This window comes from Simochromis diagramma, unplaced genomic scaffold, assembly GCF_900408965.1.
Source record: "Simochromis diagramma unplaced genomic scaffold, fSimDia1.1 OVJJ01000205.1, whole genome shotgun sequence".
Taxonomy (NCBI): domain Eukaryota; kingdom Metazoa; phylum Chordata; class Actinopteri; order Cichliformes; family Cichlidae; genus Simochromis; species Simochromis diagramma.
The window spans coordinates 2008521-2033406 of NW_024386782.1; the positions used below are offsets into that span (position 1 = coordinate 2008521).

A 24886-nucleotide genomic window follows, 5' to 3' on the forward strand; every position below is an offset into this window, starting at 1 on the left:
TGCATATAATGTATATTTTGTTACACCTGTAAAACACATTGGTCAGCTGAGGTTGTTTTAAATATGCTGTAGCCATAACATTTGACTCTACTTGTCATTTTTATGTTTATATGTTTGTTATTTCTGAATCCTCATGTCAGTGTTTTGCCATGTTGTGACATTTTATGTCCCATGAAGAGGGCGAACGATGTGATGCAGAGATGAAGTCATTTTGCACAAAAAAGTGCAAATTGGCTCCGAGCAAAACTAAGATGACAATATATTTAAAGCATCACTGTGCTAAAGTGCAGTCTTGCAGGACTGCTAGAACTGCCATAAGTGTTTAGTTTTTAGTCTAGACTAAAAAATATTCTGGATTTGAGACTCACTTTCACTGTCTTTAAGCTAAACGGTGCCCATTTAGAGGTCTCATGAGCTCCAGGCTCCTGATAAACAAAAATTATCCCTGTTGCTCTTGAAACAATCTTGACCTAAAAATTGAGGTGAGGGACTCAAGAACAACTTGACCCAGAGCGCCACAGCGTAAAACTGTTGAGTCCATTTTAACCAAGAGTTTATCAATAAGTCCCTCTCAAGAATCCGGTAAATAATGGATCAAAGACAAATGTTACTTAAGATTCGCATCCATCTGAAGGATTAGATCAGCAGGTCCAGACTTCAAACGGCAGAAACAAATCAAGGGCTCGCTGACATGTTTTGAGGTTGGTTATTGATTGTTGCTGGCTGCAGCTTAGGGGCATCGTGGGTCACTCTGACTGCAGACCTTCCAGCCGCTCTGGATCTCCAGTGAAAAGTGAAGCTTCTGGGCAGAGGTTGGCAGCGAGCAGCTTTTCCCCTCAGCAGTGCTCAGCTGTTTGTTTTTCTAATTTTCATAAACCGAATCCATTTTGGTTATTAGGCCAAACGACGATTCATCACATCATAAGCAGAAACTTTGCTTCTTTAATTGCTCTGCCTTTTCCAGGTAAAGGGTCAGTTGGCTCAGCATTGACTCCCATCATACCTTGCTCTCATTCTGTATAATGCACTTCAGGGGGAACAGCATCGTTGATCATTTCCTTGTCAATAAAGTTGTTAAACATATCAAAGCATGCTTTATTGATTGGTTTTATTCTTAAGTTAATGCACTTCAGAGTTTAAACTTGGATGCTCTTCCCTGTTTAACACACAGGTAAACATTATGTCAGCACTCTTTGCCTTAAAGGCCTTTGCTTTACTGTGGTGATAAGTAACCATAAATGAATTTTGATATCTTTCAAATGGAGGAAAAACCAATACAAGAAACAGTTTCCCATATGTTTTTTTTTTTATTATTGTTATTTTTAGTCCACATTAGTGCTTTTCACAGTGTCCAGGTCTATCAAACCAGTTCTAATTGGTCTTTTGAGTATATTTGTTCCACAGTTACAGTGTCCTCTAACATTAAACATCTGACTCAGAAAATTATGTTCGAGCAAATGAGTCAACACCAGCTTTCAGTGCATCATGCTCAGAGTGCTGGAGAAGCTCCAGGCAGCTTTCCTAATGACATTTTGCCATCCATGGAGATTTGATGACTCATTAATGACTTAAACCTGAATAAATGAATGGAGAATCATGATGAATGCAGGTATCTCCATTAAAAACACATTAAACCAAAAAAACTTGTTTTGTGAGCTGGCAGAGAACATTTAGGGGGCTGATGAAACATTTCAGCCTGGATAGGAGTCCTCCATGATGACAGTGCCCACATCTACACCATGGGTCACTGACTGATTTGACAGCACTAACAGTTAGCGGATATCAACCCAATGGATGAAAGTTCAGTCAGGAAAACAGCTTTCTGTTTCTTTTCGGGCTCTTTCAGCTGACTGGGAAGTTAGAAATGGCATCCCGTCACCTGCAAACTTTTAAAAATGCTTCTTTTCCTTCTCCTGTGAACTGTCAATTCAGTGTCACATCAATGCACACCATTCACTTTACCATCATTTTAATCAGAAGCAGCATCCATGTGGTTTTCAGTTGAACTCACCAGAACTCAAACTCTACATCACATCCATATAGATCAGCTCTTCACACTTTTCCCAAAACCAGTCTTTAGACTAGTAAAATGCCTTTACGGCCTTTGTAGTGAGTGTCCCAGCAATGAATGCTGTCACAACAACATCACTTGTGGATGATCCTTGGAGGGACACTTTATTTTGTTTTTCTTTCATCAGTCACTTGTGTAATTAGAAAATAATGCCAAACACTCTGGAAAATATTCTCAGTTGCACGCTTTCTTTTGATTAGGTGACGCCACGCTTTTGCCTCTGTGTTATAAATTAAGATAGAACTTAAATACTGGAGACTAAACAGACACTGTAGCTTGGCTCTTTTCTGGGTTAAAAAATCTGCTAACACCTCTCACAAATGTATTCTGTATATAAACAGAAACTTTAATGGAAGAAGTGTATTTTGTGCATCTTCCTACACTCACTCACACTTTTTAGTTTCTGTACAGATGCAACAAATGAGACACAAAAAGCAAATTCTTGGATTTAGTTTCCAGTCTATGTGCCATTTTATCTTCACTTCACGGGTCTTTGTATTTCAAAAGTAAATTAAAAAAATGTTTTCTCCTCAAATTATTAGGCCTTTGTTTAAAATGTTTATTTTAATCTTTAAAAATTGTGCCATAAAATGTATTTTAAGCTGATGAGTTTAGGTGAAGAACAGGGGTCACCCATCTGACAGGGCGACCTCTGCAGCTGCCTCTGCACAAAATCCTATTTAAACAGCAAATATGCTTCCAACCTTTTGTTTGAATATTTGGAAATTCAAAAAAGCATCCTGAGGCTTCAAACTGAGCTTTAAATCATGTTTGTTTACCCGCTCAGCAATTAAATTACGTGTTACTAGAGAAGATGTTTTCTTACATTGTTTAGAATTTGTCCAAGAACTGAAAACATTTCGGTAAAATTAATTTTCCTGCCTGCAAGCACAAACAGCGCAGGCCTGTTTTTGTGGTTAACTGGATTAGACTGGAGTGGTTATACTGCGCCGGTAGGCGTCGCTGTTTCTCTCCGATAAACAGTTGGACCTGAAGAGATCAGGTCATAATGAACAGTCTCCCCCCTGAAATTCATAAAATCCTCCTCGACGTGGCCGTGGTTATCTGGTGTTTATTACTTTAAAAATGGTGATTAAATAGCAAAATATGCACTAATATAATTAAATTATAGAATTAATAAAAGGCTGCGTGTGTTTCACGTTATCGTTTCATTCTTGTGGTATTTTCATCCATCTCCGCGTCCCACCTCTTGCTTCCAATTATCGCAGGGGGCTGGATCAGCTACCAATGGCGCACTTCTGATTGGCTGAACACGACGCCAATCTCAGGCTTGTCCCGTAGCCTCCTGTTGGCGAACACAATCCGGACCAGAAGTCAGAAAGTCAAATTTCACCACGGGGGCTAAGGAAGAAGGGTAGCGTTATCCGGTTATACTTTGGTCTTCTTTCATTCCTCCTCTGTTAAGAAGTATACACAGACTATGTAATCCGTTAAGGATTAAAGTGGTTTAGCATTGAAAGGGGTTTAATTGGACTTGAGGACTTGTTGGCTCCTTTGTCCGGCTTTTTTACGCGCCGTGCCAGCGCAGCTGTTTGCGCACCTGAGTCCGCTGCTCAGCTTGTGCAGCGTCAACATGACTTTACAGCATTTGAGCCACTAAACTATCATGGTGATACTATTTTCTGGCGACGGAGCTGATGAGGCGAACCTTGGTGAATGCGCAGTGTTTCACTGTGGAATAACCAGAGTCCAGGTGTCACCAGGGGAGAGCCGATGTGGCCGTCTGGAGCAGCCAGCTGGGATTTGACAGAGCGCAGGAGTTTGGGATGCAAGAGAACCCTTAGAGAGACAGTTCTCGGCTTCTTTTACCTGGATTCAACACGGCCTGCCCCGAGCCATGGCCTCTGAAGTAGTGTGCGGGTTGGTCTTCAGGTTACTGCTCCCAGTATGTCTTGCAGCTGGTGAGTTTTCTCTCTAATACCCAGTTTTTGCATCTTTGTTGGCCTTTTGTGTTATTGGCTATGGTAAGTAAGGATGTGTAATTAAACTAATAATATCTATAAAGCTTATTTACTGATCCCACCCTGTGCTGTGCTTGTACCTTTAAATTTAATGTTAATTAATAACTGTACTCTAGTCTGCGTTGTCTCGGCTTCCTACACTGATATAAATCAGTTGTGACATTAATTCAAAGCCTCATATATATTAGAGCGCAGTTCCAGTATATTTGTTCAGGACATTGAGAGCAGCTTTCATATTTATGTTTGTGGGAAAATGTCATTGATTTTTTTTTATATGATTTGTGATTGACCTCACAGTGATGGAGGTCACAGATCACCTTTCATCACTGCCGAGGTCTTTTCCTCTAAAAGTGAATCCAAACGAAAAACGACAGACTGCACAGAGTCATGCACCAGCTATTAAACACAGATTACAAAGCAGAGCCGTCATTTACCAGCAATGTCCTCCACCTGTCACCTTTTATTGGAGGTAATGAAGGAAACACAGCCGGCAGCAGTGACTGCAGAGTCACACCAAAGGCATGGTGTCTGTGTTTCAGGTACAAAAGTCTGATGGTGAAAATGAACTGATGTGAATTAAATGGTGTATGTTTATTTATATCTAAATACAGAATCACAGCATCAAAGTTTTAGTTTATTATTTCCTTTCAATCTGATTTTTTTCGTGTCTGGAAATGAAACATGTATTGCAACACTAAATACACAGACTTTGCATTATTGGTAATTCGTATCTTTGGTTTTCACTGTGGTTTCTGAGTTTTCCTTTAATATTAGTGAATCATCAGTGTTGTAATTGAACTGTTTGGCGGCTGACAGTGTGATTGTTATTCATTATCATTTACATTTCGATGACAGTGTTTGAGCTGCACGTCTTCAGCTGTTCCACATTCCTCAGAGTTGTAGTCAGCTGTGCTTCCTCGTTTTGTTGTTTACTGAATTTGTTGCTTTGTTGAGAAAAGTGTTCTGTTCCAAGGAAGAAGCTGTGGCCGTGTTGATTCACTCCTTTGCTATGCAGATGTGGACGATGATTCATGCCTTCAAACTTTGGAGTTTTTTATTTTGTGACTTTTTGCAGGACTAATCTGCCTAGAAAAGCTGATGAATTTCACTGAAGGTGACACATTGTTCGATGGTTATTTGCATTTTGTGGAGAAGATTTGGAGGCATAGTCTCACCTTGGATGCAGACTCCTTGAATTAAATGCACTTTACTTTGCGTTTTCAGTTGTAATCCTGTGGTAGGCCACAAGCGAAAAGTGATTAGTGTCTAACTGCCTTTGAGGTTCCAATGTGGTGTCTGTGTAAGACTTATGAGGGCGGGGTACTTTTAAAGCTAACAGCATGCTTTCTATAGATAAGCCCCACTCAGTACCACTATAATGCATCATTTGACAGCCTGATGCCCCTTTTATTTCCAAAAGCAATCGTGAGTCCATGCATTGTCTCCATTAATTCGTGGAAAGTCGTTTTAACAGTATGAATTAATAATGCGGTTCTGAGGGAGAGAATATTTGCCTTCCCTTTTATCGTAAACATACCTTTAATATTTTATGTTTTTTCAAAGTGCAAATGAGCGTTCGCTACGCCTGTACACATCATTAACTGTCAGGATGGAGGAAATGTAAAGTGGAAAGAAGGGAACATATAGAAACAGACAGCATCAGCGATGGCAGATGCTGTTTTTGGTCATCAGAGTCACCTGATCAGCTGATTTTCTTTCCTTTTTGAGAACTAAAGCCCTTGCCATAAATAAGCCATGAAACCAAATGCTATCAGCAGACAGACAGTATTGGTTTTTGTCTTTGGGATATAAAATATAAAAGTAAATTTTCTGGCTTCTCACTGCCAAATAAACTGAGAGGAAGTGAACTGCACCGCAGCAGATGTTATCTTACCCCAAACACCTACATAACAGTCGCACTATATGTTTAGTTGTGCGTTATATGCAGAGACTGACACTTTTCTCATGTCCTAGTGAAAGACTTGCCTACTGACGTTGCATAGTCTGTGTTTCCTGTTGGCCATCTGACAGCACCTCTATTGAATCCGGCAGAACTGCTGGGCCCATGTGTACACAATCCCCTAAACCACCACCACCACACACACACACATACACACACATACACAAACAAACACACACATCTGCACACAGCTCGAGTTTTGCTGATCAAACAGGCTGCTGTTTATGTGTTTACTGGCAGAGTTTGGAGTGCGGACTTAATTGTGAGCACGCACTTTTCCAAATGTCTGATCTGATATCGAACCTGCGGTGTGACCGTAAAGAGGGAGCAGCTAGTCAGCTGGGTTGTGCAGCTTGCAGATGCTGCAGTGGCCATCGCTAGAACCACAATGCTTTAGGTGGTATTTTGATATGAAGATGCTCTGCTGTTTGATCAGATATGTTGACTAAGAATCTTTGACAAGGTGGCAAAAAGTGTTCTGTTTAGGCTAAACATCAATTTCAAAACTATAATATTCTTAAAAATAAAATGTTTAGTTAGACGATCGCCCAAATAAGGTGCAATCCCAGATACAGAGCTAATTCTTTGTGGAAAGCAAAGACAGATTAATGCTTTCTCTCATGGGTAAAAACAGGCTGGAGAGAATTAAGCAATAATTTTATTATTATCAGAAACCATTAAAGAGAAAGGAATCAGACATCAGGCAAATTCTTCTGCAGTTGAACTCTGCACGATAGTTCAGTGTATGAATGTTTGAGTTTAAAATAGTTTTTAAATTGATCACCCAAATAAAAAATATCAGATATGATAGAAAAAAAAGCTGACTGCATGAAGTTCAGATGTTCTTGGTGCTTTGCTCAAAGTCTGAAGCAGTTAAATTTATATTAAAAGAGGGCAGCAATACGCAGATAAAACTCTAACATTGCAGCAACCTGTGTGTTTGTGTTCGTCCAGTCACTTAAATCATTTTTAAATGACAAAACCTTCTCTGCTTCTCATATGAGAATATCTGACACTAAACTAAACAGATGATATCCTTATTTTCTCTGATAGTAAATGGAACATATTTGTGTTTGAGCTGAGAAAATAAAGAATCCATCTACAGTAAAGTTATCACTTTAAACTGTTAAAGCTTTGACCCATCACAATTTGCCAACAGGTCAAACAAATAGTGAAGGAAATAAAATGTTGTTTAATAATAAAGATCGCTGTTAGCTTGAAGCCCAGATTAATCGTTTGCTCTCTGAACATATTTTATCTGGAAAGTAGTACAAGGACATTGTGGATATCTTTCATGGTATCATAATAGACACAAGTTTTAGTTTCATGATCAGATGAAAACAGCTGATGTGGTATCTCGTTCATGATTTTCTTCTGAACGGTTTCATTTTACTCCTTTATCTCCCAGTGCTTGGCTTCGCTTGGCACTGCGCAGTCTTATCTCCTGCCACGTTTCATCATTTATGAGGCCTAAAACTGTGAAATTAGTTGGTTGCAAAATTCTGGTTTGGCTCGCCTGTGTTTAGGCTTTGTGTGTTTGTAATAGTAGGTTTAACTGGAAGAGACAAAAGCCCGATTCAACCGTGAATGGGGATTTTTGCAGTAACGGGTTTGTCTTAAAAGAAGGGCAGTTTATTTTCATTCCCTGTGTTAAAATCGTCTGATGGTGAGTCATGCAGCAAAGGCAAATGGTCAGGAAGGCTGCGGTCAAGTGTCTGCAGGCTAGCAGTGGGAGCAGAGCCATATAGATACATTTGGATTATCTGTACATCAAATATGGTTAGAGACCAATTTAGACTTAAAGCTCAGAGCAGACGATTAATGGGGTTAGCATGAAAATTTGCAGGTTTAGAAAGTGTTTAATGCCACATTTAATGTGGATAAAAATTCAAGTGGGTGGATTAAAACAGTGTAAGATGAAAAATGATAGATTGTGAGTCATTCCCTCCTCAATCACCTGAGAGGCTTAGGCTGAAAAACCCTCGGCTACTTGCTAAAAAGCTTTGAAAAAGAAAAGAAAAAAGATCAATAATGATAGTGCTCTATTTATGTCATTATATTTGTGATTTTGGCATGTGGCAGACCAAGCATTCATGCGTACTTGAAACTAATCCCAGATGTTTGCAATTTGCCCAAAGATGACAGCCCCAACAACTTTTATTAACTTTTGTTAGTTTTCGCTGGTCTGCATCTGAGCACTGAGAAAACCTGAAGGTGCTCTTACTTCACAGCTTCAGCAAGGGAAAAGTCAGAGCCAAGTCAAATGTCGATGAATGGGTCCATTGAGCGTGCAAAGATAAATAAAAGCACCATTTTCAGCATTTAAATGTAATTTTTCAGTAGTTCAAGAGCAGTAGCTGCCGATGTCTGTGACTGAGACGATAACTCGTGCGGCCGACCAGGTTGTAAACTCTGAGCTTGTTGATATAACCGCAATGAGAAACTTAGGAGGTCAGACTGTGTGTCCATATTTTATACTAAGTCACTGTGTACTTTCTTCCCTGACTCCCTTCCCCTGACCTAAAAAGGTTCAACAAAATATAAGCAGCTATGCAGTTTACTATATTCGTTTTGCACAAACTAAGAAAAACTTGAAATATTAAGCAGATGTCACAGAGCAGAGTAACCGAGCAGAGAGTATACACATCTGGGAGTGTGAGTCACTTTATTTAGACAGCAGAGCTGCTTAAATAGTTAAAAAATGAACTTGTCAGTGCAGATGGTCAGCCTGCTTCAGGAAATGAGGAGCATCATGGATCAATACATCAATTAATGGTTTTTGGAAGTCATGTTTGCACTCAAGCTTTTTAAGACATCATGAAACCAAAAGGACCTTCTTCATGTGCCTGGATGGGGTGTGTGTATGTGTTTGTGTGTGTAATGCTGGGAAGGTGTTACATAAGCCAGTGTCATGTGTGGTTTTACATCCTAAATACTGAGACAGTGTTCTAAAGTGAGGTTTGACTAAATTCATAGTGGAAGCGTGACTGCAGGTTGTATGTTTTATCGTAAATTAATTCATATTATTGTGAAAGGGAAAATGTGTAAGCCAGTGATAAACACCTTATTTCTTTGGTAGGTGAAAAATGGGGAAAATCTGAATATTTGAGAAACTGCAACCAGTGAACGTTTCGCCAAAACAGTCGATTCATTTTCAGTAGTTGCCAAGTAATTACTGTTGAAGCGCTAAAGGGCTAAAAAGTAGCTAACAGCTTCACATTTATTTGTTTTACTGACACAATAAACTGAATAAAAGCCAGCCCTGGTCTTTCATTCTGTCCTGATGTAAACTTTTGTTACAAGATAAATGACATAAATTGGAGCTGGAATAAAAAAAAAAAACTGTAATAATTTTACAGCAGAATTAATTAACCTTCATTTTGTGTTTTGGTTAAAAATCAAACACTGTACTTTCAGACTTTTGTCATGGGATTACACACTCTTCATGCTCCAGCCACATGGCTGTGATTCATTTAAAGTTTTGGCAACCAGACGTTATTTTCCTGTTTTGAAATCTCTGAGGTACATCGAGTATTTTAAGGGCATCTGGTGCATGACGCAAAACATTCAAAGATTTCATTTTGTAGAGTTTAATCCTAAAAAATGATCTGGTTTCAATAACGTCCCTGCAAAACTCTGAAATCTGCACATGTGATATGAAGCTGCGCTTAGTGAGGCATTTTACGGCATGGAGGCAGATATAACCGCAGGCTGCTCAGTCAGCTAATTGTCCCTCTTCACATCCGAGGACTATCAGGTCTTTACTGTTCTTCAAAACAAACGGCAGTTCATTGACTGACTTAAGCACAGGCTGGTTTAGTGATGCGGATGAACAGATAATGAGGTTTGTGAGTGTGAAGTTTAGTTAGAGGAATGTTTGATGTTTTACTACTTTGAGCCAGCAGGAACATTTTAATGATTTTCACCACATGTTTGTCTCAAATATCTGTTCAGTGACGATCTGACTGCTGCCAGTTTCTGCACTTTATTTACTCCTACATGTTATGTAATGCAAACGAAGCTGTAAACACATTATTGAGCTGGTCAATTTTCTGTCTTTGTCCCTGCAGCTTGCCTGTTCAGGTACAATGTCCTGTCCTTCGTCTACCTCATCTATCTCCTGCTTATTCCACTCTTCCCAGAGCCTACAAGCACAACAATGCAAGGTAAGCTCTACAGTGCCCCTCTGAAGCCGTGTAGTTTCAGTGGCTTTGCCATCACCTCAAGAATCTTGACTGTTTCCCAGAGTTTGAATTGACTTGTTGTTCTCTATAATACAAACCAGCCCTTCTGCAGGAGAGTTGAATTTCCTTAAGATGAGCATGGATTTGGCACATAGCTCAGTCCATGAAAGGTAATATTGGTTAGCGCAGGCATGAGTCCATCTGTAATAATAAAAATGATCTGCAACCGGCCAGCTCTGAGATAGAAAGATGTGGTCCATTAGGACCACATCTAAGGAGCTCTTCATGAAAATTGCCATTTTAGGCTCAGGTTTAGTTTATTTGCTCATATAATACCCATATAAATGATACAAAACTAAACACATGAGTTGTTCTGTCGAGAAGACAAACACAAAAGAGCTTGTAAAATATCTCTTAGAGAAGAAAAGAAAAAGAAACTTGGGATGAGGACTGGTTTTGACAATGGCTAACCATTTTATTTGAAGAACAGAAACTGAGAAGTTTCTCTCTCCAGGCCATAACATCACGATCTGCGTGCGTCTGTGATGTTCATTAATTCATCCAATTTGAAGGTGGAGGTGACCTTTAACCTTTCTGGTGTTTTGGTTTAGATAAAAATGCAGGAAGTTTACAGCCGGTAAACAAGCTTCCATATGATCTTCTGACAGCTATTTAGAATCCATTCATCCTCTGAAGAAATATGAATCACGGTGGACCTCTGCGGTTTATGAGAAGTGACTGAGGTGACTGTTCTCCTTACGGGTGATGAATGTGGGATTTCAGCCTCGCTTTTATGCACTTCATCCACCACAAAACACTAAACAGCACACCTCCCAGACCTCTAATAATACAGGCTTCTGCAGGAGACCACATGTAGTGTTTAATAATACATAAACCTATTTTGTCTGAGGGAGCGACGTCCAGTCCGAGATTCGTCTCTGCTCGTCTCCAGCTGAAATAACAATCAGGAAGTAAAGGAGGAAGAGAAAGAGAGGAGGTGCGGGAGAGGAGAAAGTGGACCACTTACAGTCTCATCAATAGTTAAAGAGACTTCTAGTAAAGCTGAACGTTCATGAAGCTGATAGCTGCTGATTTCAAGAGTCGTTCAACAGTCATGACAGGATATACATTAAGGATAATAATAATGATATTTAAAAAATAATATATCGATAATGTGTCAACAATACTCACAATAATGCTGTTACTATTTGTGTAACTGATTTTTTTTGTCTAGCTTTTGCAAACACTGGCCAAAGTAAAATTGCCCCCAAAAATCACATAAACACTGTTATAGGTGAATTAGACTGACGGACATTATTGTTGTTACGTTTTTATTTTCCTGCCTTAATGGGTGTTTTAATATCTATATTCTATATAAATATTCTTAAACTGCATGCTTCAAAAAACAAAAAAATATACAAAGTATTCCTGTTACTAATAAGGCTGAAATTAAGATTTAATTTTACATCTGATTATTCACATTTAATGTCTAAACAACTCACTTTTGTCAAAAGTACCAAACCCAAAAGACTAATCTTCACCCAGGTAATTTCCCAATTGAGGGATGGAACTGGCCAGTTCATTAGGTACAACTCACCAAGTGCTCATTAACACAAATCTGATTAGCCAGTCACATGGCAGCAACCCGGAGAGGATGCATTTCGCACGTGCTCACCAAAATTATACAATAAAAGCTTGGAAAACTGTTGCCTTGTCTGATGAGTCAGTCTTTCTGCTTCGACTGTCAGAATTTGGTGCGAACACCATTAAAGCGTTGCTCCACCCTGCCTTGTATCAGCAGTTCAGGCTGCTGCTGGTGGTGTAATGGTGCGGGGAGTATTTTCTTGGCGCGCAGTACCAACTGAGGATCATTTAAGCTGGAGGATTGTTGCTGCCATTGGTTAACTTCTCAAATTCAGATTTTATGAACTTCAGAACATATTCAACAGGTTTAGAGTGCAAACAACTTCACTCTGGTATAAAAAAAATACTAATAATAAGCACTGAAAAAGAAATAAATACTAGAATAAATGTAAATGTATTTTATTGTTGTTTGATTTGATTATTAACAATAATTGGTATGTTTTCTTTTCTTATAATCAATCAATGTTAATTATTTCTGCAGTCCTGAGCAGTAAGTTCGAGTTTTCCTAGAGAGGCATTTCCAGGCATAATTACCAGCTGCTAAAAAATCTGTCGCTTGTAAAAAGCTCTTATATAACCTAAAATAAAAAAGTCTTCAGACCCATTGAAACAATTCAGTTTTTCTTACTTCGTAGTAGAAATTTTTTGTAGCTGCAAACTAAAAGAACCAATTCACAAAAACGTATAGATGTCACAACGTCACACCTATGTGACAAGGGGCGATGACGTGCTGATTAAAAGGTCATTCAAACTACTATTAAAAAATGTTGGTAGACCGCCACCCCGACTCGTCACAAAACAAAATGCCAGTTATTTTGTTTACCCTTAAAGGAAAGTGGATAAAAGTTTTAGTAGGTTATGTTTATGTGACCTTTCACTGCGCATTGTCAGAGTATCCAAAACAGGAGAGGAGTGAAGTCATCGGCGTCAGAAAGTATGAGATATCCTTCCAGTGCAACCTGCCAGGACATGCGTCCCATCTGTCTGCCTCAGCTGTCTGTCATCAGGGAGGGGGCTGCAGGCTGACAGGCTCACTATGAGGAAGTTATGGCAGGAGGACTTTAATAACAGGATAATATAGAGTGTACAAAACAGCTGGAACAATTAGGATGTTGTCATTGCACAAACAGCTGATTGTAGGTAGATATTGTTTAGAGAGTTGAAGGGGAGAGGCGTCTCATATTTCTACCATGTACAGTCCAATTCAGTACCTTTAAGATGCACATTGGCTTAAAATAATCACCATGGAAACATTTAATCAAATTCATTTGATCTCTGTTTATATTGTTACCAGATAATCCTAATTTCTAGTAACATTCCTGTTAATTCATATGTTAAAAATCAGCTTTTGACACTAAGCACCAATTAGACACAGGCAGCACAAACTTATAAAAAGCATCTTATTTTGCAGTAAAGACTCACATGTTCAAAATCATTTTAGAGGGAATTAGGTAAATAGATTGAGCTAAATTCACTGCTTTGTTTTGATGGTCTGTTTCATTCAGTCTTTTCATCTTCGAGGACATGCAGCAGTTAAATCTGTTAAGTTAATTTAAAACAAATGTTTGACATGAATAATTCATTAGGTGCGTTTTGCTTTGAAAAGCTGCAGCGCGGCTGTGTGCCCGAGGATACGTGAGCACAGAGACAATATTTTATGCAACTTGTTGTTGTTGTTTTTGTGTTTTACTCTCTAATGCCTTAATTGCAGTATTTAGCTCAATGTACCTTTGAAGGCATTCCCAGTGGAGGTGAACAAAATCTAAGCTGTTGCTTTTAAAAGAGCAACAAGCATTGCGAGAGCTTTAGCAGTAGGTGTTACAAGCTTTGTGAAATCTGTAGTGACACGACCGGGAGTCTTTTAGCCGTCTTACATGACTTCACATAAATATTTGATGTTATGGGTTATATGGTTATCAGGTTTATGTTATGGCTTGCAGACTTCTAATTTGGCTTTTTTTTTCTTTTTGGTCTTTGTCATGCTTTCATGCTTTTTAACGACCTGAGATGCTTTTTCTCGTATTGTTAAGTCGGACAGCAGGCTTCCCCATAAATTGAACTGGTCTTTAAAAGACTTAATTAGGCTTTTCTGAAACTGTGATTTGGCAGGACAGCGTGTTTTGTCAGGTCTTAACGCTGTCAGATGGATGAAGTTCTTTGACTGTTTAGGAAAAAGAAGGAACCGTTAAAACCAAACAATGGCCTCTGTTTTGAAAGGGGGGGAAAAAGTGCTCTTGGGACAGAATTTTGAAACTGAAAAAGTGACGCAGATTACTTTTTCAAGATGAGCATTGGCAAACAAGTCAGATGGCCGTCAGGCAGCAAAAATGTTCTATTACAAATAGGAAAAACAGGGGGTAAAGCCAAACAAGTTGCAATGTCCCGAGCCTTAGTACCAGTTTGGATGCAGAAGCTCGCAAAAACTCCTCATACCTCGCATTTACAAGCATTCTTTTCCCCCATTGTGAAAGCATTGGGAATTGCAAAGGGAAATTAACACAAATTGTTTTTACTTCAACATTTACTGCAAGAAGTCCAACGTGATGTGTTGTTGCACACGTTTGATAAGGTTAGCCCTCAGCGGCTCAGCAGTAGCGCCTCACCTCAGCCAGGATATTACCCCACTGTAGTAAAACTGCTGTGCATTCCCCCACAAGGATGCAGTAAATTTAATGAGATGGGGATGTTGCCCAGCGAAGAACCAAACTGTGCAGATAAGCAAAACTATTTGATAAAACATTGTTGATAGCCCAGCACAAGACATTACTGTTATTTATTAATCAAAGAACGAGAGCCCGATCCCGCTTCATTTGCCTTCTCTCGATCAAGATTTTCATTTTCATAATTAGTGGGAAACCTGCTGCTGAGAATTTTGACCATAACAGCTCCTGAAATTATCCCAAATACCTGTAGGTGCACCATAAAGTGGCCATGTGTTGAACAGCTGTGGCAGCTCCCCTGCCCGATCTCTTCCACCCTCCCAGGATCAGTCATGTCCACCGACAGCTGTATTCTTCACAGTCAACACCTTCATGTTCATGGCCTCCAACAGCCAAGTCCTTAACTGTGAACACCAACAGACACTGAAGCTGAAGAGCAGAATTAAGTACAAAAACTTATAGACGGTAACTTATCGACTTAGAGGTCCTGTGGTCCACCAAAACGTTTATTTGACTTGTCAGTAGAAATTAGCTTTGCTCAATAGTAACGTTACCAGCTCTTGACCAGGATATGTATTGTGATCCACTGAAAATCCCTCCTGGGTGCTGTCCCAGTCACCCTCACCTTCTTTACCAATTTATTCAAAACAGCTCCAGACTCCAGGCACTGACTTTTTCTATGAGAAACAGCTGTCTGTTTTCAAATCCATTCAGTCCTAAACTGAAGTCCTAAGAAAACTACACGAAATGGCACTTTTTAAATATGTCACTCAAACTCAAAAAGAAGCAAAATTTCACTTTTGTGTTTGATAAAGTTCTCAGTATCTACACAAGCAAACCAGCGCATAGACTTTTCTGTGTTTCAGTGGATGAATGAACATGTGGGAATCTTTAAACTGAGCCGTGTTGAACTCACTGTAGCTGTTCTCCTCTGTTAGGCCACACAGGGCGTCTCCTCCAGTCGCTCTGCTTCACCAGTATGTCCTTCCTGCTACTCCACATCATCTATCAGATTACCATCCACAGCCTCGTGGCCGGGAACTCCATCGCCTCCAACTTCAACTGTGAGTACACTGCAGCCATTGTTGTAAACTCTCTAAGAGTAGCAACGTTTATTCTGTATACAGAAATCAAAAAAATCCCTCACAGGTCAAGAATCCAAGAAGCAGGAATGGAGTTTATTGATTGAGTGGTCTTCTGTTGTTCTTGCCTTCTGGAAACATTTAAAAAAGACATGCAGGAAGCACCTTATTCGTTTTTAGAAAAGGGGATAGACTAATAAAGCTGAATTAAACCCTTTAAAATCATTTTCTGCCAAAGTGTGAGTCAAGGCAGAGGTATGTGACCGTTGCAGTTTGTTTCTTTGCACGATTACATGAAAACTAGCAAGGTGGAGTTTATGAAACTTGGTAGAGCGGTGGAGTATGGGTAAAAGTAGAGCTCATTAATTTCTGGTGTAGATCTGGATAAGGCAGAGGTCGGCAGCTTACCTCTGGGTTAAGACGTTGGCACTGGCAGAGCATTTAAGGGTATTTTTCTATAAAATCATATTTTTATTGGATCAAATGTCTTTTGCAGGGAACTTATTGCCTTGGTTGTATTCACTGGGAAATCAAATATGGCAAACAAAAACACCATCTTTTTCTAACCTGTAAGAGCTTAACCCTGGTTTACACTTGTGTGGGTAACCTAATGGTAGATTTGGCTTAATTTGGTCATGTTGCACTTTGATTATTTACCCTGTAAATATTTCTTTTCTGAGATTACCACAAATACCGTGTTTTAAATCATGCACGTTGAAAAAATGTCCAGCCTGCTTTAAAAATGCAAATTACCTGCATTACTTTCAAATAATTTTAATTTAATAAGTCTAAGATGTCAAGTTGAATCAAATGTTTGTATCTGAAGAGTTTTTAGGGCCTCAGTCGCAGGCCTAGAGAACATAAAGCTGTTCTCTCTGATCAATCATGGACTTTTTTCATTCCCACATAGCCAAAATAGCTCCAGTGTCTGATTACACTTTTTAAAGAGGTGTACACATACGAGCTGTGATGTAGCCTCTGTGCTCCTGCAGCTGCACGTAGCTGCTGGAGTTATTGCGTACAGCAGAAATATAAATGAGGCTAAACCTGACTGTAAAGACATTAACCATGATTTACTTGCACAGAACGGATGTTTTTTGGGGGGTGGGAAAGACCAGATAAGGCGGATTCTCTTCCTGTTCATGACCGACTATGTGCACACGTGTGTCCCATCAGTCTCACGTGCCCTTGTATACCTGCACTCTGACCAGCCCCTGATGCAAGGTCACAAAGTTGTATATCGCCAGAGAAAGTTGTAGCTTTTTCACAGCCAGAGGCAAGATTTCCATCCAAAACACTAAGTGAAGACATGCACCATTTGCAGGAGAGAGCACACTTCGCTCTGAATAGTAATTCAGTTTTGTTTTTTTTTGAGATACCTTCATTCTTATTGCATTTTGTCACATCATGAAGATTTATGGATCCGACACATTCCTCAGTGTAATTAGCTTCTTTGTGCCATATGGCAATGCAGAGAAAAAGGATACTTGGTGCCAGTAAAGCAAACATTGTAAGTTCCTGACTCAGTGTTGGGAAGGTGTTAATAGCTGGCCTTGGGTTTCTCATGAAACTCTGTATCAAACTGTAAAATATGAACGTGTCTAGACGGGACAGACCCTGACCTTATGTTATAATGACTTGTTCTCTCTAATGGAAGCGGCCCGGTTTTCTCCGCCGAGAAACGGCCAACTCACAAGGTAGAACGAACCTTATCGCCTCAGGCAAAAACACACGGCACCTCTCAGAGAGGGTAGACTAAATATTCTGTCAAGGAAGTCCTTATTCCTAAAGTCTCAGGGGCTCCAGTTTTTTGGCAGATCAAACCCTGGAGTGACACCATAAATTCTGTCCAGTTATTTTATATAAATTTGTATTTTTCATTCAGTGGAAGCACTTTGAAACGCATGCTTTGAAAGTGCTATACAAATAAACTTTCATTATTATTATTTTGTGTAAAAAATGAAACAATCCAGTAAAAACAGTGAAAACAGCAACTTTCTCTCTAGCCAGAGCAAGTTGTGTGACAGTAAATGTCAAGGATTTGCTGTGTAAAAGGCAGATTGTGTGCTAGGACTTGAGAAACAGGAGTGAACTTAAAAATCAGCTTTAATGCTGTTAGCTCACAATAATACAAAAGTCCAAACATCTGCATAGCAGAAGCTGGGTATCTGAATGCCAGGGATCTTTAGGAAAACAGGCTAGGGAGACACACAGCCATGACGGACGACAATACAAAGGACAAGAGAAGACTCAGACGATATATGCATACAACAGATAATGTGGGGAGAGATAACAGGTGGGAGGACAGCTGTAACTAATCCAGAACCTGAGACAAAGGAAGTAAAACATCACACAAGACACAGAGAAAAACAATAACTAAAATAAAACAGGAAGAGATAACGGCAACAGAGATTAAACATGACACGGAAATAGAAGGGAGGCGGGAATACCAGGAAATTCAAGGAATTAAATATAAAACAAATTCTAACCAAGAACAACCTAAATTTGAAACTGAAATCTGAGAATATGAATAAACAGACACCAACCAGGAAATGTTGTTATAAGAAAAATACAAAACTCAAAACACATGATTCGTATCTCCAAAAGAATCAAGAACCCATAAACCCAAAACCCTGCGGCCAAGACCCAGAGTCCATGATACAAAAAACTGTAGCGTAACCAGCCAGATGTTAAAGTTTCTGTAGCCCAAACCTTCTGCTGTAACGCAAGAAATACAGATTATTGCAGTAAAGAACACAAATACATGACTTTTTAGAAATCAGCTGCATTTTAACTGACAACCTATTCACTCACATAAGCAGATTAACTCAAGACAAATAAGATACACTTTAGCTTTGACATCCAGAGTTAGCGTGACTAAATTCTGGAAGAGATGTATGAATCACAAGAGAAAGAAAAGAGTCCAGTGAAAAACATTTTACTGAATGAATATCAAATTGGTAGCACGATGTAAAAACCCACAGATATGTAACATGCAGAAAAGCACAATGACCAGCTTTAAATAATAAGTCTGTTTATATATATTTTTTAATATATTTTTGATTATAATAAATCAAGTCAAAGTGATTTATTAATTTAATTCCGCTTATCCAGCTCGGATTCACGGGATCTTGAGTCTGTCCCAGCTTCTAAAAAAGGACACGAGGCTGGGTATCCCCTAGACAGGTCGCCAGTCTGTCGCAGGGCCAACAGAGAGACAGAAAACCATTCACGTTTTAGCCAGTTAACCTAACATGATAGTCTTTGTGGGAGGAAGCTGGAGTACCCGGAGAGACGGGCAAATTACACAGAAAGGCCTCAGCCGACCCACGACCGTGGTTAGTTGAACTGGTTCTGCTATCAAATATTGTGTGTGCAGCTTAGCATGTTCTAGTTTTTATCTGTTTGCTAGCCCATTGTTACTCAGACACTATTAATAACACATTAGTGAAACACTGCTATTCTAGTTGACATGTTCCTTAATGAGTGCTCGGACTGTTTTATTCTGACTCGGTCCATATCCTGTCTCTAAATGCTCGTGCGTTGCCGTCGGACATTGTGGAGCCTTTTTAAAAAAGAAATTAAAATAAATATTTGTCAGTGGGTTTTAAGAATCCTGCTTTCAGTTCGAAGAAGTAGTGGATGTTGACACACTGAGGAAGTCAGAAAGTGCTTGGACTGAGCAGCACATGGTTTGTTTTGTAGATCTTTGAGATTAGCTGAAAGTAAGAAAGTAAAGGATATCAGACATAATTGTTAAGACTGACTTAAATCAATAGAGGCTGTCAATTCAAATAGATACCCTTGATAATTGTTTGAGCAGGAACAGTAAATATACCGGTATTAAAACAAAAAGGCCCCCCCCCCCCTTTTGTTCCTCCAGCAGTGCAAAAAATAATAAAAGATAAATAAATAATTTGGTGTACATGACTTACTGTCCTCCCTTGAATGCACACCACTCCTGGTATTTTAAACATGCTTAGTATGGATTCTTGCTATCTAAAGTCAGGCTATTTATGCTTTGCCTTATCTCACACTGGAATTTCAGTAAAAACCACACTGAGTAGATCAAAAAAATCCTTGTATCGTGTCAAAACAACATTTCGCAGCACACTTCTTTTAAACAATCTGCACCCAATCTTGCACAATATGCAAACCGATGATTTTGATTCACTGTGATGATTTGTATACATGTTGTTGGCTTTTCCACTTCCTGAAGTTAATGTCAGCCTGTTGATATTGATATTTTAATGTTATTTCTATACAACAGGAAGTTAGGCATTACTCTTTGTCTTCTCATTCTGCCGCCTGAGAAATAGCCTTATCTCAGATTTTCTATATCTGGCATTTAGCCTCCTTGACACCCTTTTCCTTTTGGCAGTCGAGTATAAACAAGGAGTCCTCCTTCGCAGTTAGGTGGTTATCCTCTCCCCGGATAACTTCATATAATTTCCTCCGTTCACCGCAGCCAAATACGCCATTAGAGCAGTAAGCTGAGTATGAGTATGAGTATGAATGAGAAAACCTTTCCAAAAAAGCTGACACCTCCAGCTGTTGGAGCAGGTCAGCGACTGGTCACCAGATGAGTCCGGGGACGCCTTCCTTTGGAGTCATCCGTCATTCCTGCATGCTGACTCGACATTGCATTTACAAACAGTTGAAAACATTTGTATTCCAGATGGGTGGAGTTCAATACATTGCAGATCTAAATTGCCAGTTTGTGACTAAAAAAAACAAGCTCCACTCACTTCCATATACTTTCCTTTGATTGTTTAAACTTTATGGTAGTTTTTAGCAGCAATCTGGTCACTAAGGAGCTTTTTTAAGTATAATAAAGGATTTGTGCATTCAATTTGTCTGATGGCAGTAGACATTTGTCCAGTCTGTAAGGGCTAAGCAGCCTAAAAAAACACGGCTGTGCAGCGGTGGTCTTTGTAAAGCCCCTTTGTTATTCCCTTTTGTATCCACACATGTCTTTCCTGCTGTTTCCTTAATGTGCAACACTTACTAAACTCTCAGATTGTCTGATATAATTATGATGTGCTGAAATGTCGATTGTGCTTATCACCATCCTCTGTGGAAAAGGGGCAGCTGGCATTAGGTCCCAGAGATGGAAGCGAGAGTGCAAAGAAATGCAGCACTGAGAGGTTAACAGCCCAGCAAGTACAAAGGGTGTTTTATGGTGTTCGCATAAAGTGTGAGGACAGGTATTTTTGGTGCCCAGCTGGGGTGAAATGTGGCCTCACCTCGGCAGGCAGAAAGTCTCTCTTCTAGAAGTCTCCGTGCTGAGTTCAGTCTGCACTAGAAAGTATTCCTAAGACATCCTATGCATCTGACTGGCCTTGCTTTACCTCTGACATTCCTCGAGCATGATCTCACACACAGGATGGATTTCCTCTTACATCTGTAGGTTTGGTTTTGGGGGTGGGTTGAAGTTGCATGTTGCAAACTGACTGCATTTGCTTAATGCATCACTGGGTTTCTATTTTAAGATTTAAACAGGGCATTAAGTAATCTATGAACTCTATCAAGCTCTGTGGGTGATTTTTAGGAATTAGGACAACATGAGTGGAGCTTATCTCCTACTGTGCAAGTTTCTGGCACTCCCCTCTTTCCTGACCACTTAAGCTACTTGTAAATGACACAAACAGCAAAGCAGCGAGCAAAAGCAAAAGAACAAAAGGTGCATAGAAGAGCTGGTGCTAGAGATGTTTTAATATTCACTGAAACTGCTGCTCAAAATCTCTAAAGTCTAATTTTGCTTATGTCATTTTGATTGGAGTTTTCACTGTTGTTTAATCTCATGATTAAAGCTGGCGTGAGTAATTTTGGACCTTTGGAGGAAAAAAAAGATTCCAAAGGAAAACACAGCCACGATAAACCGTTGGTTTGTAGGTTTGTTATGGTTACTAACAAATCCAGTGGACACAGACCAACAAGTTGTTGGATTCATGTTTCAGGTCAGTGGAATTTGCAGATTTTAAACTCAGGTTTGGTGCTTTTACTCCAAATAAAGACATGTGTGTCTTTAGCTTTTAACGTTGATGTTTGGCTTTCTGCTTTCTGCTCTTCTGAGCTTGTGTGGCTCAGTTTTATGCAAGTTACTGAGAATCAGAGCCGTACTGCTGTGTGGAAACGTGGCTGAAAGCTGACGAGAGCTACACAGAATCTTTTTTTACATCAAATTGAACAAATACTATGTTTAGCTTTGCTCTCAGCGTGCAAATAGATTGTTTGGTGTTTCAATTCTCTGCTCCACACATGATAAAATGGTTGCTAGTCACTGGTAAATGTATTGCAGTGTTGTTTAGTACCACAGAGACAATAATTACTAATTTCCTTTTGTTCTTTTGGGTGTTTAGCTATTACTGAATGAGTCATTCACACAACCTAGTTTGTTTCCTCCATCAGTGAGCTCTTTTAGATGGGAGTAACTGAGTGGAAGTGGACTGATGAGTCTTAAACAGCGTTTGATGTCAGGGTATGTCATGTAGCCCCCTCCTTTCACAGATGTGTGTATGTTTGTTTTCTTTCTTTCCTTTTTACTTTGTAAATTTCTTAATAACTGTCGTGATTTTTTTTTTTTGATTAACAGGAAGACATTTTATTTAAAGAAAAATATATATTTATATATGCCTCTCGCCCTAAGACAACTGGGATAGGCTACAGCCCAGTTTGATCACTGATGAAAGATAATTGTACTTACTTGTTTTGCTCAATGTAGTAAATGTGTAACAAGAATTGCTGTGAAAAAAATGTCTGTTTTCAGTTTTTTTTTTAGCTTGACAAGCTGGCAGTAGCTGGCTTGCACAGCGGAGACACGGCAGATAAGATGAAGATGAAGTGTTTTATCTGCTTTATCTGTGTTGAGCTAAATTCAGTTCAGCATATAATTACTACCAATAGACACAACAGATAGACTACTGATACGTCATTTAGTTGAGTCACACTGACGTTGTGTTTTCTGTGGCAGTAGAACAAAGGCCGAATGAGTGCTGTTCTTTCGTTCTCCCGAGCTCATGAATTGAATACCTGGAAATCTCCTTGTGGGTGTTGGAGTGATGGTCAGGAACACTTCAACCAATACAAAGTGTGGAAACGAGGCTTTGGTTTTTATTTTCTCGTTTATACATGAAGGTTACACGAGCACCGCGAACGATCCTCTGTATGAATACAAAGATGAGCTGATGCTATCACTGGATACATTAATAGAAATGGTTTCTTTCTAATTATTCAGTTTTATTTTTGTTTAATTTGTTTCTTGCTCAACCAACTTCCTAATTGTTTCTAATGACTGTGATCTAACAATTATTAACTTTAAAGGTGCTTTTCTTTGCCAGACCTCACCTGTACTCACTAAATTACTTCATATATTTGTGTGCAGGTTCCTCATGGGAGAAATCCATAAGACAAATTGGCTTTGAAAGGTAAGATAAGATTTAAACTAATAATGAGTTATAAATAATAATGATGCTAATAATGTTTTTTATCCTGCTTGTCTATTGATTCCACTCATCGGTTCTGCCTGCACTTGTGCTACAAAATGATTTCAGTTCACGTGCTGAAGGTGGAAAACAGTGGCACAGTCTACAGAGTGGATGTGGATACTTTATTTATATTTTATAGCACAAAAACACGAGTGAGCGAGAGCGAAAATCAAAATTAATGTAAAGAGTAGTGTAACAAATTACTTTCTCTGGGAGTAATTACGTAGCGCACTGCATTACTTTTAAGAAAAGTGTTCTGTGTTATATGTGTAATAATTAATTACCTACTAAAATAATTTATGTAGCAAATAAAAAATAAAAATAAAGAGAGAAACAAGACAAAACCAAAGTGCTGTACACATTATGTGGCCGACAAAATTAAAAATATTTATGAAAAAATCAGGATAACAGAATGTTAATGTATGATCAGTTAGTTTGGACATGCAGGGACATAAAGCAGAGTCGAGTCTGAGCAGGGAATCAAGCAGTCTGCACCAACTGAAGATGAGACACTATGGACTGAGCGGTCTGCAGACACACTGTGTGCAGTCAAAACTTTATAATTTTGTGTGGAAAAAAATTAGGTGAAATAAGATTTTTTAAAAAGTAGAATTTAGAAAATAAACTATTGTATAATGTGATAAACTAAATAACAAAATATACCTTATAAAATAACTATACAAAAAAAGGGGTCACCTGAAAATCATTAAAAACAAACTAAAACGAAATATTTGTACGAAATGAAAACAAAATCAAAATAAACAAATTCAGTTTTGAAATTGAAACCCTGCTGAGCGATGATAACACATAAATAGTACAACTGTGGTTGCAATAATAATGCAGTTTTAAGGAAATATCTTTAAAAGTAAATTATTTTAAAATTCACATTTTCGCTTCACCTTTTTGTATCACCGCTCTGTTTGCAGGAGGTGGCACCGACCGTGCAAAGTGCCTTAAATATAGCAGCCCCACAATAACATTAAACATCACTTATTACTGTAGCTGCAGTGGCTCGTCATGTGCCCAGCTTCATAAAAGCTCCAAACCTGTCCCTGTGTGGATTCTTGTTGAACGCTAAACCCACTTATGTTTGACAGTGGGTTGACGGGCCTATTTTTCAAAGCTTTTGCTGTTGTGTCTGCCTCCCCCCACACACACATGATCATATTAGATGTGGTTTCCTGAGTACGGGAATGTCCTAACTCAGCCACGTCCTTTTTTCCAGTACTCAACATCCTTCATACTGTAAGTGGCGGAAGTAGAGCCATAAACATTTCATCCCATATGCATTTACCTGTTTGTGTCGAGGGTCATATACAGTATATGAGCAGTGATTACAGTTGGCTTTGGTGCATTTTAATGCCTAAATGGACCTGAGCTCAGATGTATCCAAGCCTGAAAACGATTCACAGCTGTTGTGTGACTTTTTCAGTCATGCTGAGTGTTCAGTTTACTCAGGATTGACCTTTGCAGACCCTTCATAAATACCAAACATTTATATACAGGGCATATTTTATTTGGTCTATATTTAAAGTTTTTCACTGAGGTGGCGTGACTAATTCCAGCTGTAGCTTGGACCAGTGAGGACAGGTCCGAACACTACTGATGTTTTTGTGATTCCCTCATACGATGACTATGGGAAAAGTGGGAGTCACTGAAGTTACTGGCTCAGCCCCGTTTGGCTCTGATGGTTTCCATCTCTTTCATCCGTGTGAGGATGCGCGAAGCTTCACAACAATGAAGCAAATGGAAACAGGCGTCCTTGAGCAGATTAAACTCCACAACAGAAGCCAGAGGCGCATCTATTTATCGGTGT

The 24886-nt window shown here is 39.2% G+C and overlaps 1 protein-coding gene across 5 annotated transcripts in view; it reads left to right on the forward strand.

The window, feature by feature from the left end:
* Positions 1-3385: 3385 nt before the first annotated feature.
* The window catches only part of LOC120723905 (piezo-type mechanosensitive ion channel component 2), a 96174-nt gene continuing 74673 nt past the window's right edge, over positions 3386-24886 (forward strand). For 4 of the 5 annotated variants that reach the window (XM_040015735.1, XM_040015764.1, XM_040015743.1 and 1 more), the window contains exons 1-4: positions 3386-3993; positions 10084-10179; positions 15440-15565; positions 22968-23010. In XM_040015735.1, coding sequence (XP_039871669.1) covers positions 3930-3993; positions 10084-10179; positions 15440-15565; positions 22968-23010 — 329 coding nt within the window. In that variant the 5' untranslated portion in view covers positions 3386-3929. The remainder of the gene's footprint in view (positions 3994-10083; positions 10180-15439; positions 15566-22967; positions 23011-24886) is intronic. The other variant, XM_040015755.1, reaches the window with a different exon arrangement.